Below are 16591 nucleotides of genomic sequence, written 5' to 3' on the forward strand. Positions count from 1 at the left end.
CTAGGTTTAAACGCGTTAGCCTTGCTAACGAGCGAGGAAAGAGGAGGTTGTGTGTAAGCGCTTGGCTTCTCAAAACAGGACTGCCCCCCTTTTTCACGGACAACTTTTTGAAGGATCAGAAATGCAGGTATGAAAACACAGCTATGGCCTGAAACCTTTACATGCCCTTTGATGTCAAGGAAGAAAAACCCAGTCAGTTAAACTCTTGGGCATGAGAGAGATGGAACTTTGGCTTTGGCTACAATGGGGGGATAAGTTTTCATGTGGGATGTGTACAGACGTTGCCAATATAATTATCACCCAGATGTCCCAGATCCAAGTTACCAAATGGTAACACAGAATTCTCCAACGTACCCGTGTGAGCTAATTGTGCTAGAGAGGAGGCATCCAGAACATAAACAGATGAAGGTATGTATTTGTACTTGCTGAAGCAATGTGAGATTTCAGAAAAGACTCCTGCCCCATGGGTTCTGATTTTTAGTTCATTTATGCTGCTGTAATATACTTTTCTTAATAAAAAAATATTTTAGCAGAATTACTGCTGATATTCAGCTTTGTTAGGTCAAAATCAGGACTGGGAGGTTTAAATCACATCTCTCCTGCAACCCATGGCTGCAGACCTTTGTGGGTCAGGAATTAATTGTCAGTATTACACACTGTATTGATGGGTATCTTACCTATGTGCAAGGAAACACTTTGCACTTGGTCTAGAGGAAGACACTTCAGCTTCGGAAATGTAATAATTCCCACTCAGATACCACACACTGGAAAAACGCTCAAGAGCTGCTTTACCAACAATACTCCACCAGATGCAGAGAGGTCCTTATCAGAATGTAGATCCCCTAGAAGCACATCTATCTTGAATATCATGTAAAACTGAAATTATATCCTAGAAATAATATTTTTAGAATTGGTCTTGTGTTTGTTTCTGATTTCACACTGGAGCAGAATACCATGGGTCACACTAGGAGCTAAATAAATCTTTCACTGGTAAACAACAAACCTAAATTGTTTACGGAGCATGAAAAATTATCTTTGACTTCACCTGATGCTGCTGAGCAAGCTGTTCCTTTTTATTATGCTATTATTAGATGGGAACGTGGTGGATTGGACAGCATTCTTCATTAACAGATGGGACAACCAACTTTGTGTAGCACAGAGCTCATTCTCTAGCACAGCTCAAGACTCTGTACACAGCCCGTCTAGCTGAAGTCCTGCACAGAAGGTTATCCCAATAAATAAACACATGTGAATGAATTAATTATTTAGAAAAGAATACTAAGATTTTCAAAACACTCTTAGGGACGTAGGTGTTCTAACCACCACTTAAGACTTGGGAATGTAAATTGTCATTATACATACATATGACACTCATTTCATTTCTGTATGCAGACAATGTTTCTGCACAGTTGCTTAATATAAGATGTAAAATTCGAGCCAAGGTGCAGTCTCGGTGATGAGAAATGAGAGATAAAAAGCCGTTGGTATTTTGTGTAGAACAGTAGTGGTAAAATGGACACGGGAAAAACCTCTGTGGACCCAGCAGTGGCTTGGTGAGACAACCACATCTAAAGAAAGCCTCAGAAACACGTTGCTAACAGTGGAACAGAGGGATCTCTAAGGCATCTGTCCAGGAAAGTAAAGAAAATATGCTTTTGGCAGTGAACGCCGAGAAAATCATGCAGCAAATACAATAAACGAAAACGATCAGAGTATATGTGTCCTAGTCGCTGACTCGACTTTGACAAACTCTGTCCTGTCATTACACACCACGTTGCAGAAAGTGAGTAGGGGTGAGTACCAGGATGGTGCTGCAGTAGTTTCATTTTATTTTCTGTTCTGTTCTATGTTGGTATTTATTGATATTCTGTTGAGGTTTCTGGTATCCTTATTACAGTCTCATGCTTTTTCCCCTCCCTTGATCCACTTCAGATTCCCATTATTCCAGTCCTGTACATGCCATGGATGGTACTTCAGCTGCAGTGGTACCAGTCCCTTCATCCCTATGGGAACACAGGGGTCCCCACAGCAGCCCTCAGAACCATACCCGTCCTGGCACAATGATTCCTGAGGATGAGATTTCAGACAACAAAATGCTGGTCTTTTACAATATTTTTCACTCCTCACTGCTTTGCATTTATGTTTTCCATGTTCTTCCTATTTTAGAAGCCCGGGAAGAGTAGGGGAAGCATATCCGTCGCTCTATAATAAACAGAAGGAAAGCAGTATTGAAGCACAGCTCTGATATTTAAAAGTAACTTACTAAAATTTCCAGTTTAAAAGTTGGAAGAATCAAGCAGTGAAATATAGTTAACTATAAACTAAAGTTGCTGAAAGGTTCAGTTTCAGAGGTAGAGGCAAGAGCATTCAGGGAACATTAGGGAATTTTTAGAGGCATCTTCTGACATGTGAGGAAAGACAATAGAATGGTAGTAGGGAGGCTAAATAGAAGAAGCTGGGGAAATGCAGGTGCAAAATTAAAATATGGAAATAAGTGAGTATTTAACAAATTGCAATGCTTGCTGAGAAAGTGCAATGTGAGGACTACTGGATGTGGAAAAAAAAAAAAAAAAAAAGAGAGAAAATTTAAAATTAATTTAAAAATTCAGGATAAAGATATCTGTTATATAATCAGAGCGGGTAGCAGTGCCAATTAATGCAGCATACCTACGGTGTGTTGGAGGTATCAGGGGACGATGCACATTAATCAAGCATTACCGCGCGGTAGGTCCCGGGTTATTAGCTTAATTGGAAAAAAAAAAAAAAAAAATTGTTTTATTCGCTCAGATCTCCACTCGCACCGGGGCGGAGAGGCGAGCGCTGCTCCTCCCAAGGACACGGCGGGGCTGGGGGGCAGAAAACCCACCTGCCGCGGTCTGGGCTGCGAGGAGAGGGCTGCGCCTCGGGGTGAACCTCGCTCATTATCTCTAATTACGGTAAACGATCATCGAAACGGCGCAAAGACGAGCCCCGGCGCGGCCGTGACCGCTCGCTGTCCCCCGGGACCCAGACCCCCAGGACCCTCGTCCCGGGGGACGGGGGGTGGGATAGGGATGGGCTGCGGTGGGATGGGATGGGGATGGGATGCAATGCGGTGGGATGGGATCGGGGGGGCGGGGGGGGGGGGGGGCGGTGAGGAGCCCCCCGAAGTGACGCCTCCAGGACCCGCCCGGGCCGGGCGGGATTCGCCCCCGCCTCCCTCCCGCCCGCTTCCGCGCACACCGCCCGCTCCCCCGGGGGAATTACCAACCCCCCTCACCCCCCCCAACCCCCCCCCCCCCCCCCCACTTCCCCCCCGGCTCGGGGGCCAGGTACACTTGACGTCAGGATGGCTGTCGTCGTTTTGACGTGTAAACACTCATTTCCATTCCGGCTCCGGAGGGTCTGGGCGCCGCACAGCCCCGGGCAGCCGCGCCGGCAACCGAGGGACCGGCACCGGGCCGCGGCCGCCCGCTCCCCCCCCCCCCCCTCCGCACCCCCGGCTCCGCGCTCGCCTTAGCAACGCGGGTTTCCCCCCCCCCGCCCTTCCGCGGACATGGACGGTCGCCGGTGCGCGGCCCTGGCGCTGCTGGTCGCCGGCTGCTTGGCCCGCGGAGGTTGCGCGGAGCGGCAGTTCCTCAACGAGTGGGCGGCGGAGATCCCGGCGGGCCCCGACGCCGCTAAAGCCATCGCGGAGGAGCTGGACTACGACCTGGTGGGGCAGGTACGGGAGGGCTTGGGGGGGGGGGGGGCAAGGGGAGCGGGAGATGCTCTGCCAGGGGGTCCCTTCCCTTCCCTCCTCTGGGCTGCCCCGAAACTTGTGCCCGGCTGCCGCAAACGGGGCTCGGGGGGAGTTTGGAAGCGCCGTTTCCCCGCGCTGATTCACACCCCCGCACCCCCAAAGGTTCCGCAGCGTGGTGGGGAGCCCGGCTGGGGTCTGCGCTTCCCGAGGGGAGCGGGCGGGAGGGGCTCGGCTCTTCCCTGAGAGGGTCCCGGCAGCGCGTCTGGTTTTCCCGGGGGAGACCCGGCGGGGACAGGCAGCGCACCCCGCTCTCCTGGAAGGGATCGAGCAGGGTCGGGCAAGCACCCCTCCCCTCCCTCGGAGAACCGGGCAGGCACCCCCGATGTCCCAGAGGGGGCCGAGCAGGCACCCCATTCCCGCCACCCCACCCCCAACCCCCACCCCCCCCCACCCCGCACCCCGAAGGGATCAAGCAGGGTCGGACAGGGCACCCAGCTCTGTTTGAAAGGATCGAGCAGGCACCCCCCTTCCCCCCCCCCCCCCCCGTCTCCCTGAGGGGCTGGGAAGGATCGGGCAGGCACCCCCCCTTCTCCCTGAGGGGACCGGGCAGGCACCCCCAGCCTCTCCCATAGGGACACCGGGCAGGGCACCCCGCTCTCCCTGAAGGGATTGTCGGACAGACACTCCCCCCCTCTCCCTGAAGGAACCGGACAGGCACCCCCGATGTCCCGGAGGGGGTCGGGCAGGCATCCCCCCCTCTCCCTGAAGGGATCGAGCAGGGTCGGACAGGGACCCCCCCTTTCTTTGTGAAGGTGCCAGGCAGGGACCAGGCAGAGCACCCCGCTCTCCCCGAGGGGATGGGGAAGGGCACCCCGCTCTCCCAGAGGAGCCCAGGCAGGAGGAGGGTGCAGGCAGCCCTGGCTCCAGCCCTGCGACGCCCCCGATCTACCCCCCCCCCCACCACCCACCATCCCACCTCCTCACCCCCCCAGCCCCCCCCGCCCGGAGGCTCCATCGCCATCCCGGGGCTTCTCTCCCACAGGCCCTCCTGGCTCTTTTTTTTTTTGGGATGCCGTGACGTCAGCGTTGTCAGGGATGAGTAACCGTTGGCTTTAGGTAACAGCCTCATCCCACCTCCAGATGGGGGGGGGTCCTGTGCCAGGCATCGTGTCTGGCAGCGCTGGGGACCCCCCCCCCCCCTTTCTCTGTAGAGCTGCTTCCCTCCGTCCCGCAGCCCCCCAGCAGGCTGGGCACGGGGTGATGGTCAGCTCTGCTCAGGTGCTGGGCAGGGATGCTGGGCAGCCCCTTCTCAGCCTCCTGCCCAGGCGGGTGGGAGCAGGACGGGCAGCCCCCCTGTCCCGGGCACTGCTGTGTCCTTCAGACTCTCAGACCTTGGTGTGATCCCACCGCTGCGGGTTTGGTCTTTCTGCCTTCGGTGGATTCGCCCCCGACGATGCCGAGCAACCCCCTCCTTAAGGAAAAGGGGTGTCTGAAGCCGGCGGGATGCACCCGGCTCTCTGTGAAAATCCCGGTTGGGTGGGTGCCTGTACAAAAAAAAAAAAAAAACCCCACAGTGAGGTTTCTGGAGGCACACCAAGCTTTTTACACCTGCTCAGCTGAACGCCAGGAAAAACAGATAAAAGTGGCGTGTGACTACATAAAACCTGTCCTTTGCAACATGGCCAGGTATGTCCACGGGTATGCCAGTCACTACTACAAGTCCTACCTTAATGAGTACTGTATTAGTAATAACCACTACTTCACTAGCTCAAATAAAATTACTCCCCCCCAATTTCTTCTAGCAGCACACAGGCTGTGATAGTCACTTGTTACTTGAGGAGTGTTGTTTAATTTGGATGAAAATATCTAAAGGCTAGTTTCTTGCTCTTTCCTTTTGTCGTTCAAGCAGAATGAATTCGGTCAGGTTGTGGTTGTTGATATTTGTTTGCAGCGGAGAAATATCTCTTGATAGTTAAAGTACGCCTCTGTCTTACAGATTGGATCACTCAAAAATCACTACCTATTCAGACATAAAAGCCATCCAAAGCGGTCTCGAAGAAGTGCCATTCATATCACCAAAAGACTTTCTGATGATGAGCGGGTGAGCGTTATTCTTTTTCATGCTCTCTGTTTATTCTGTCTCCTTATTGCTAGCTTTGTAATGAGGTCACAGACAGGCTTTCCTCATTTTGCAAGTCTAATATATTCAGCCATCCGTACTCATACTGAATAATACTTTATTATTCTGTCATTAGCAGGCAGAATCTGACCCTCTCCTACCATATTTTTTTGCAAGTGCTTTCCAAATTAAGATTTAAGATATGCAGCATTGCAGAGGCTTGGAATTTCAGATGTCGATGTGTCGCTGATGAAAATATGAATGAGGAGCCACAGGGCTCGATTTAAAGTAAAAATCCATAGATGCACTAAGCTTAATCAGGCCACGTCTGTGCAATTACCACAAGAATTAGGTTTGATTTAAAGTGACTGAATATTAAATAAATAAATTATAAAAAGAAGTAGGGGGAAAGAGCTGAGGTTTTGCTGGATTCGCTTCTTCTATGACAAGCTCTAAAACCCCTTCTCAGAGGGTCCATCACACGCTCCAGACTTGCTACACTGGGATCCCACCCCAATCAGAGAGCAGGAACACTGGAGAGCCAGGGGTCTGAGGTATGATCCACTGGTAAAGCCAACTCCCCATTTATTTGACTTTATTTGAGAGAGAAGCATGTCTGTCTGTAAACATACTGAAAAAACGGGGTGGGCGGCGAATTTAAGGAACAGACCGGAATGCTGTCAGCCCCTCTTAAAACCAATTTCTGGCAAATTTCAGGACAAGGAAATTTGAATTTCAAATCATCATTATTGAAGCAATCACTGTAAAAATGAGAATAGTCCAAAACATGAAGTAACCTGGTTGTGAAAACCACCAATTTACCATGCAAGGACAAATCACTTGAGAACGAGTAATTGGTTACCTGCAGGCTTTAGATGCAAATGTCATCTAGGAGGAAATATTCTATATGTAGCTAGAAGAATTAAAGGAGGGGTGTTTGTTTTGCCTGTTCTGTTTCAAAACTGTACACTCCCATCTATCTCCTTGCAAACATGGGTTCAGCACTTAAAATCTTCTAGGTGAAATCATTCTGAACTGGGGATGTTCAAACCCACAGTTTTAGTGGAAATTAGTGTTCTAGTTCAGACCCATACCTATGATCTGGTGTTCAATGCCATCGTAGTACAATGATCAGGAGCAGGGTTTTGGTTTCGGTTCCTCGCTTTTTTGGACTTACTGCATCGAATGCAGCTCTCCCACAGGGAAGCATGACCGTGTTTAGTGCACCAAATTCTAATGTCATAAGTAGGATGGAAACAATTGTGCTGCACACGCTACTGCCAAACGTGATTGCGGGCTTACATACTTAGATCCAAACCCAGAGCTTCAAAGTGCTGCAGGTGATTTGCTGAATTTACTCCAATTTCCCTTTTATTTACCATTTACTATGCAAATTAATTAGGTGAATGAATGAGATGTAATTATGTCATTATGTAAATAAACACAAAGCAATCATGTAACGCTGTGTAGTTACACATGGACCTTTGCTCCAAAGAGCTGCTCTTGTTCAGCAACAGCCTATTTAAAAAGATTTAAATTCAATTTTTAAAAAGAGTGAGAGGAAGGAATCCTGATTTTGCTTGCTTAATGCCTTCATGAATTTTGTGGTATGTTAAGTGTGAAAGCTGGGGTAAAACTTGGCTCTAATCTGAGTATTTATCTCCTTCCTATAGAAGTCCTAGTGTTGTAAAACAGATAAAGGTTGTGAACATATTGAAGGGATATGATTACCTGGTTCCCTAACTTCTTCCAGTACTTGCACTAGTTTCCAAATCTACTTTCTTGCAAGAGACCTGAATCAAGATTATTTTCACTGCTTTATATAGCAGTGACTGGAGGTTTGGCACAGGGCCTCCAGCTTTTGCCGTAGATGGATGGTTGGAACCTCACCCAGCTACTGAGTGACAAACATTTGGCTTGTTTGTCTGACATATGTGCTTGGTAGTTTCAGCCCATTTCCCTCAGTGCAGTTGTCCACACTGAAAAAAAAAAAAAAAAAAACAAAAAAAAACCAACCCAAAACCAAAACAAGAAGCATGGAAGTAATCTATTGTTAATTACTGTTGGGTGATGAAGAGGCCAAGCTTTGCTGTGGGCAGGGAGGAGAGATAAAGGTAATTGCTCTAACCTGTGCACAAGTATGTGTGGCTCTGGGTATCAATAGGGGAGTTTAAAATACTTACACTTGCATGGTTATATTCATCTTCTGTGACTAACTGTGGTTTGTGGGGGTTTTAGAACTAAATACATAGCAAAGGGAATAGTATTAGAGAGCTTTCAGTAAACATTCCTGGTGTAGCTACCATTTGTAAGAGTTTGTGTTCTTATAGTGAATTTTCATTAGTCTTTCACTAGGAAATCATATTTTAATCAAATCAGTACTTTTAGCTATAATTTCTGAGTCACTCTTATTATTGCTTCATATATGGTGATAGATGCAAGGACCATAAAGCCATTGGCTCACAGTAGAGAAAAATAATGATAACTTTTCAGAGGTCTAAAGCAAAAGCCTAGGTGCAAGGCACCTTCCACTTGGGACTTACAGCAGGATCTGGGCCACCTGCTGAACCTGAGCTTGCTCTGCTCAGCTGGAAATTGGGATGAAAAGCACCAACTTGGTCTATGTCAGAGTGACTGTCCAGGTACTAGCCATGAATAACATTTTATTCCCATTGCTGCAAGGAGCACACAGCACAGAGAGGTATCAGAATCAGGATTTGGTTTGAACTGGGTTTAGTAATGCACTCGAGGGAACCAAGTGGGATGCACTTTTAAAAGGAGACCTGGTGACTTGGAGATTGCTGTGTCCGTGCACAAATGCTGTGCAACTCACTGTGTCGATGCTCTAGCAAAACACACTGAAGCTTTTTGGCTTTCAGTTGCCTGAAGTGGAACTATGCCAGCGATGAAGTTAGTCCAATATTCATAGCTTACTAATTGATCACACTTCAGAACACCACTGGGAAGGAGACTTGAAGGTCCAGCTGGGCTATGAGTAACAGCATCATTATGATTGCTAGACTAAAGCCAGAGATAATCTTTCTCCTCTCCCTTTAAATCCCAGTAGAAATTGATGGGGATTAAAATGTGGGTAGGAGGGAGAAGCAGGCTGTGGTTTTTTCTTGTTTCAGTAACCGCTGCTGCTTAGATAACCTTCTCACCATACTGCACATTTGATATAGATGCCTGCATTTCATGGCGCTCATGGGAGTTCTACTCTTAACTTGTACTTAATGTTTTTCTATGAATTGATTCTATCGTACCTTGATTTCACCAAGTACTCTCACCCTAAGTGTACTGTACTACAGCACAAATAACCCTCCTCTCTGCATCAAACATTGCTCATTTTGCTTTAGGCATCAAAATTTTGCAGTGTGAGGAAACCCCTTGTCCTCTAGGCTAAGAAAGTCCTAACCTATAGAGGCTAACTTGTCATATTTATACAAATAATTGTAGGTGTCTTGGGCAGAGCAGCAGTACGAAAAAAAGCGAACTAAGCGTGCCACCGTGAGAGACTCAGCAGAAAATCTTTTCAATGATCCTATGTGGAATCAGCAGTGGTATCTGGTAAGAATTTGTTTCATTGTGGAACTGGGGATGGTGAATTTCGGTTGTGCTATCAGCTGCGTTGTTTTCCCAGTATCAGAGCGATTGCACTGAAGGGAGTAAATAAAGAGTCACTCTCATTATAATATCTCTAAAAATGAGAGCTCTCTGTGCATAATATGTCCAGGTAACCTTCTGTTTTCTTTGAAGTGTTGTTTGTACAAAGATTCTCAAAGCCAACTCAGGGTGCTGCTTAGGATGGGGATTGATATTAGAAAGTGTAACAGTTAAAAGCTACCTTTATGATGATTTTAAAATATTTGCTGCTGGCATGCAAGAAGTCCCTTATCATGTCTGAAGCAGGCCATGTATTTCTTTATTAAAATTGGCAGGGCAGAGTGCATACACCAGATGAAAACAAAAGCATATGCATGCGTGTGACAAGCACCTTCACCCTCTTGGACTATGACTTAAGTAGAAGAGGTTCTCCACAGCTCACATATTCAAAACCTTGAGGAAAAGAACTTTCCTGAGCTCTGTAGTCTCTGTCTGCATGTGACAACCCAGAAATACAGTTGCTCTTGTGCGTTTTCCATGGTTTCTTTGAAGCGTCTGTATTTCCACTATGCATCTAGCTGTACCTTCAGTCTAGGCTTCATTGCTTTCAGTCAGAATAGGGATGGGATTAAAGGTGGGTATAACAAATCAAGAAGAAGGGTCAAGCACAAATGGGGCCCAAGTGCTGGAAATACCTTTCTCTTCTTCAGTCCATCTCAGAGAAAACAAACCAGACTCTAGGCTGTTTGTATAATGCTTTGCTCTCTCTTTCCTTTGTTTGAGCTAAGAAAATTAGATTATAAATCACATAGCATAAATATTTCCATGAAGATTCCTGCAGACTTCTTTTCAACATAAAAGGTGGTTATCTTTAAGAATGTAGCTTTTCTTTGACACTGAATATCTGTTTGCTTCTTTGCCTGTTGCCAGTAGGAAGCAGGAAATTTCCGAGATGTCTGTATTGGACAAATACACAAACACATAAAGTTCAAAAATAACAGTTTTGTTAAAAAAGCAATGTCCTCCTCTCCAGGAGACATATTTCCTTTTTCCATCTTCCTACGGTTTTCACTTCTTTTCCTTTTAGTTTTCCCACATGAGAAACAGAAACATGATGCTTACCCTTTTTTTTGCAGCGCATGTTGAATTTTTTCTTGTTAAGTGCATAAATGTGTTGAATATTTGCTTCCAAAATATGTTCCTTGCCTTGTATTAAATAACTTATTATTACCGTATTATTATGATTTGATGGCAACAGTTTTTAGCTCTATTCAGTGTGCCTTCACACGTCACCTGAAAAAATGATTGTTTGACGGATTCCAGAGAACAAAGTTTGAAACCCTGAACAGCAGCAGTCAGAAAAGAAAGCATAAAATGCAAGAAAGGTCATACCCCTGCCAGATTTCTTTTTCTAAGCCTCATATTTTATGCAACTTTCATTTGAAAACAAAGAAATTAAAAACCTGCGATCAACCAATGTAATTATGTACAGAGAGACAGAAAGAAAATGCCTTTTTTTAAGTCTGTGTTTTTATGGGTGTTGTAAGTTTTCTAAATTAGATGTATGTACTGCACATTTAATACTAAAGAGGAAAAATGCCCCATTTAGGAGATACTCTTCAAAGAACTTGTTGTGGAAGAGGAGGCTATAGATGATTCATGCTTCCAGTTGATTTACCACAGGAACAGTAATAAGAGTAGTAAACAGAAAGTTGTGATTCAGCACGGTTGTTCCTAACCAAACGACTACCTTAATTGTTTTTTCCATTAATTATTTTGCTCTGGCTAACTTGCACGTGAAAGGAGAAAACACATTCAGAGAAAACAGAGCTCACTGCACTGTGGGGTACTGTCTTGGCTTCTCATCAAGTGAAAAGAACAAACATTAGCAGGTCTGATTATTAACTCAATGTTCCAAGGTTCATCGGTATATCCCTACCATTCCCGTGTTTCTGCTGTCTACCTCCAGTAAATAGAAGATTCTCTTTGTTCAGAGGTGGTCTTCAGGGATCTTCAAGTAATGGGTTAAATCTTTCAGTGCTACAAGTATTTGAAGAAACTAATCTTTGTTTTGTCTTTGCAAAATCTGAGCAAAATATACAAGTTCAGGCTGGGATGGTTTAAAGCACCTTTAAAATATGACTTTGGACCTGTGTAGTATAAATGGATGAAGATGTTGACATACTTTAATCCTTTCTGTCCCCCAGCAAGATACAAGAGTAAATCCATCCCTGCCCAAACTGGATCTCCATGTTATTCCTGTATGGCAAAAAGGGATTACAGGCAAGGGTGTTGTCATCACCGTGCTAGATGATGGCTTGGAGTGGAATCACACCGACATCTATGCTAACTATGTAAGTTTGGGAGTTAGAATGCTATGGAATAAATTAATCAATTGTAAATTTGATGTACACTCTTCTCCAGCTTGCTGTCTCTTCTGTAAGTCAGCTCCTGCAGTACAGAGACTGAAATATTTGCCTTAGGCATAATTTGGAACCTGGTCTGTGTCACAGGAAGCTGAATGTTACTTAGCAATGATAGCAGCATGGTTTTTTGTTGTTGTTGTTTGGGATTTTTTTTTGTGTGTTTTTTTTTTCTGTTCTTTTTTTTTCCTCCCTCAGTGGATTTAGTTCCCAGGCATGTTTGTATACAGTGGTTTAATGCTGAATTATTAAAGCCCCGTGAAAAATTTATGGAATTGTTAATGCCCATCAAACTCTACCAACTTGATTGCTGTTAACATGAAGCACACCAAATAAACAAATACAGATTCTAGAACCCATTTTGCTACACAATTTTACATCGATTTGTCCGAATTAATTCTGTTTTTCTTTAAAAATGTAGGATCCAAAGGCAAGCTATGATTTCAATGACAATGATCATGATCCTTTTCCAAGATATGACCCAACAAATGAAAACAAGTGAGTAGCTTTCCCAGTTGTGTGAAGAGAACAAAGCTGTACGTTGTTAATTTGTGTGTTAGAACCTGCAAATGCAAAAAAATATCTATGCATGTCCCCTATGGCAATTATTTAATAAAAGGAACAATTTGTCTAACAGAATCACAGGATAGTTGAGGTTGGAAGGAAGATCTGGAGGTCATCTGGTCCGAGCCCCTGCTCAAGCAGGGACACCGAGAGCCAGTAGCCCAGGACCAGATCCAGATGGCTTTTGAATATTTCGAGGGAGAGAGACTTCACAACCTCCCTGGGCAACTTGTGCCAGTACTCAGTCACCCTCACAGTAAAAAAACATTTCTCGATGTTTGGAAGGAACGTTTTGTGTTTCAGTTTGCACACAGACTTGCACATAGCATTGGCACAAACACTGGAAACTAGGGAAATTAGATTCCCAGATGAAGAGCTTCGCAACTGTAATCTCCCTATAATGTCCTGAATTTTTTCATATCTTTGTATATGTAAGATGCTGATATGTTTCTGCAAGCTGAAGGGGGGCAATCTGCTCATGTCACCATGCGTGTTTCTAGAGAGATACCTCCCTAAACAGGTTCTTACTTCAGTCCTCTGCTTTGCACTGGGAATTGTAAAAGAATATGTCTCCTATGAAGGGCTCTGGAAGAGACTGTGTCTTAGAGGAACCTGCCAAGAAACGCATCCCTTCAGGTCAGCTTTTGTAGCTGAGGACACTCTTTTCCAGTTCTGGAAGTAACTTTTGCACCAACTTTTGCTAGAATAGCTTCTAGCTCAGCGCATGCAATCACAGGTGAAGTCGTGCTTCCGACCTCCTCTCGTATGGGTATGGCACATGGTCAGACACGGGAGGAGGTCACACTCACTCCTGTGGCAATCTCTCTGTCTCTCCTGAGGCATATGGAAGCTTTATTTAGACCAGATTTGCCCTAAGCGTCCTCAAGGTAATAACCTAGGAAGTTTCAGAAGGCTTGAACGCAAGACAACCAACAGTTCACTTCGTGGTGACACTTGTGTGTCTTGGAAGGAGAGAGGCATTTTCTCTGACGCCCTCTCTAGAGCCACCCACCTCTTTGGTCCTCTGAGGAGCACCCTGATGGGTCTGTCCCACCTACGCGTAGCCATGGTAGTTCAGGGAGGGATTTTGTCCATCAGAAAGAGAAGAGAATGAACCTCTTCAAAAGCTGGTGCGCAGAAGTAGTTAATTTCTTAAACCAGTCAGGATACCGCTACTCAGTAAAGATATGGTGAGTAACTGTTGCACTGGTTCCCTATTGTTTATCAGACAATATAGTAGCATCCACAACGTAAATCAAGGCATGGGGAAAAAAACAATCAATCAAAGGATAAATGTTCCATGAATTAGACATTTGAAAAATGACATTTCTACTTTGTTACAGTGTTATTTAAGAGCCAGCAGCCATTATCCTCTTGTTCCAATGACATTATCTCTTAAATCTACCTGTATTACCTCTAATCTTTATTAATAAGTAAATGGAATTCAGCCCAGAAGCATTCGAACACTTCATTGAATAACGATCTGTAGTATTAAATAATACAACTCTTTTACAGTTGCATTTACATTAAGGTTTTCTGTATTGTGGAATAAGAATCACCTATGGCAAAAAAGAATTGCATAGAAAATAGTCGGTTACAAGAAAAATTTAGCAATGGTGAAGCGACTTTAAAGGCTCACTTTCTGAAATCCTAAATAAATTAATTACTGACAATAAATTAATTTAAAAAATAGTATCTAAATGTGTGATTAAAGAAGACTTGTATCATATTTCTGTCTGAAGAAGTTTAGCAGCTTTTTAGCCCCACAATTTTATGCCACTTTTGCACTCTACTAAGATACTGGTATTTAATAGGTCTATGGATTTCACTGTGACTTAGGTAGTGTATTTACCATCTCATCACGATGATCCTTTGATCATTAAATAGGTTGAATTACGTTGCTTGAAAGCTCAGAGAAACAAGTATTTTTGTATCATGTAGATACAACTTAAAAGCTATTCAATAGCTGCTCTGCATTAATTTAAAGGAAGACTTCCACCAAATCAGGAAGGTCAGTGATCAGTCTTTGTGTACATTACACAAAGATGTTGTGAGATGTTGTTTATTCTGGCTGTATTTATTCAGGCATGGGACACGGTGTGCAGGAGAAATTGCCATGCAAGCCAACAACAGAAAATGTGGCGTTGGAGTAGCCTACAATTCCAGAGTTGGAGGTAAGAAAATGAAAATAATTAGATATCTAATATGAATGGAAGCTGGAGAGATCTGTGAAGTGCTGAGTGTTTTCAGCTACCGTTAATCTGAAAGACAAATGACTGGTTCTTTTCAGAAAACATCAATCTCGCAGCATTCGACTGCAAAATCCTGTCTGGACATAGTGCAGAGTGATAAATCTATATGATAGCATTTCTTGAATGTCAACATACTCTCTGGATTGGGTTATCAGTTGAATAGAGGTAGAATATCTAACAGCAGCAACAGCAACGTAGGTGGTGGTGATGGTGATAATAGTAACAACAACAACAATAGCAATAATAATACTAGCAACAGCCTATATTGTACCCAGAGATAAGAGTGTATCTTTTAAGGAATGATGGACTCACTTCTTATAATTGGTTGTCCTGGAAGGAGGTGGCATGAGGGAGGAGAGGGACTGAGTAGAGTGAAAGTAAGAATATACAGGTTTATACCCACGCTTGCTTGTGTCATATTGTTTCCATCTGCACAATTACATTCAAAAGGTCATGTCAGTCAAGTTATTCAAACTGCTGTGGTTTTCATTACAACAAATTCTCTATTATCATCATAAGTTAATTTTGAAAATAAGTAGGGGCTTGCTTTCCCATCAATCAATATTGCCATTTTTTGGAAGTGGTGACTAAAAGTTTAATCCGTTAGAGGTTTATGAAATGGTCGTGCTCAAGGTATCAGTTGCAAATGGTTATTTAGCTCAGAGAAGGATATTTGTACAGTCCTAGTTTTTCCATTACTCCCTTTTTTCCTTTTGAACAAAGGGACGATGAGTGGCAAGTGACACCCATAACTGCCATTCCCACCATTTCAGTCTTATATTTGTAGGTTCCCATTTACTCTACTGAGCTGTCACAGATGTCAGCTTTGCAGTCTGCCTTTGCCATAATGCATTATGCTGTCATGCTCTGTTTAAATAAAATATCTCACTCGTAAGACGAAGACGCCAAATTTTCAAAGCAGGGCAAAATGGATGAAGCTGCAAAGATGTCTGAACTCCTGCTGTGCCCACATTTTAAGGCACTTGCATCTACAGAGAAGACTCTTCCACAGTTATTTACATATGCTCTGTGTTCATTTGCAAATGCAAACCACAGGTCTGTGTGGCGTGATTTGTCTAGAAAAGCAAAATAACAGGAGGAAAAGCAGTCCAGCAATCTGAATTACCCAGAAAGCTGCTTATACCTGGGTGGGGCGAGCAGAAAGCATGGAAAAATTGAGAGAAAATATAAGCTGTTATATATGACCATCCGGATTAAGTCGGGGAGATAATACAATTATGTTCAAAGAGCCACAGGAGATAGGAGAAGTATTCAAAAGATTCAGATAAATTTGGAGTGGCTAAACACTGGAAGGCTTTTTTGATGTTCTAAGCTATACTGGATTCATTTCTTCACAGGCCTTTTCTCTTCTTTTTTTTTTTTTTTTTTTTTTTTTTTAAATCCATGGAATGTCACATTGCACACTTCTGCTTGACATTATTTCAGGATGACCTCTTTAAGTGGCTGTTTGCTTATAGCAGTTGCCATACGGGACAAATCCAGTGGTCCACAGCCAATGTCTTCTCTTTGATAGTCAGCAACAGCTGGTTTAGGGAAAGAAACCCTGACATTTGGAATACCTTGTTCTCCAATCTTCAGCATCAGAGGTTGGTTTAACTTTGTCTTGAGGGGTGAAACAAAACATTCCATTCAAAAGTCTTTGTTTTCCGTGAGAATGCTAGCTTTAATAATCCTGAGTGTTCTCACTAGTCACATCAATGCCTGGCCCTATTCTGAGACCTGGATTAATCTCTTCAGCACTTTGTGGCTGTGAATCCCGTAGGTTTTTCTGAGCAGTCTGTGAAAAAAAAAAAAAAAAAAAAAAAACAAACCAAAACAAAACTTCTTAATGCCAGTTTTCAGTGTGACACCTTTCAGTGTTCTTCAGCATTCTCCGCTTGTTCTGTAT

At 44.1% G+C, this 16591-nt stretch overlaps 1 protein-coding gene and 1 long non-coding RNA gene across 3 annotated transcripts in view; one reads left to right on the forward strand and one right to left on the reverse strand.

Annotated features, from left to right (window-relative positions):
- Positions 1–1418: 1418 nt before the first annotated feature.
- LOC116958923 lies at positions 1419–3041 on the reverse strand. Its single transcript, XR_004405550.2, has 3 exons — positions 2867–3041; positions 2668–2743; positions 1419–2202 (listed from the first exon to the last, which is right to left on the reverse strand). It is a non-coding gene; the product is annotated as an uncharacterized LOC116958923 (long non-coding RNA).
- The window catches only part of PCSK1 (proprotein convertase subtilisin/kexin type 1), a 31483-nt gene continuing 17747 nt past the window's right edge, over positions 2856–16591 (forward strand). The window contains exons 1-7 of one of the 2 annotated variants that reach the window (XM_042788037.1): positions 2856–2936; positions 3382–3703; positions 5718–5822; positions 9297–9407; positions 11651–11797; positions 12288–12364; positions 14516–14604. In XM_042788037.1, the coding sequence (XP_042643971.1) occupies positions 3536–3703; positions 5718–5822; positions 9297–9407; positions 11651–11797; positions 12288–12364; positions 14516–14604 (697 nt within the window). In that variant the 5' untranslated portion in view covers positions 2856–2936; positions 3382–3535. Of the gene's footprint in view, positions 2937–3350; positions 3704–5717; positions 5823–9296; positions 9408–11650; positions 11798–12287; positions 12365–14515; positions 14605–16591 lie in introns of those variants that run through there. The other variant, XM_042788036.1, reaches the window with a different exon arrangement.

Source organism: Tyto alba, unplaced genomic scaffold, assembly GCF_018691265.1.
Source record: "Tyto alba isolate M040663 unplaced genomic scaffold, T.alba_DEE_v4.0 Super-Scaffold_13, whole genome shotgun sequence".
In the NCBI taxonomy this organism is placed as follows: domain Eukaryota; kingdom Metazoa; phylum Chordata; class Aves; order Strigiformes; family Tytonidae; genus Tyto; species Tyto alba.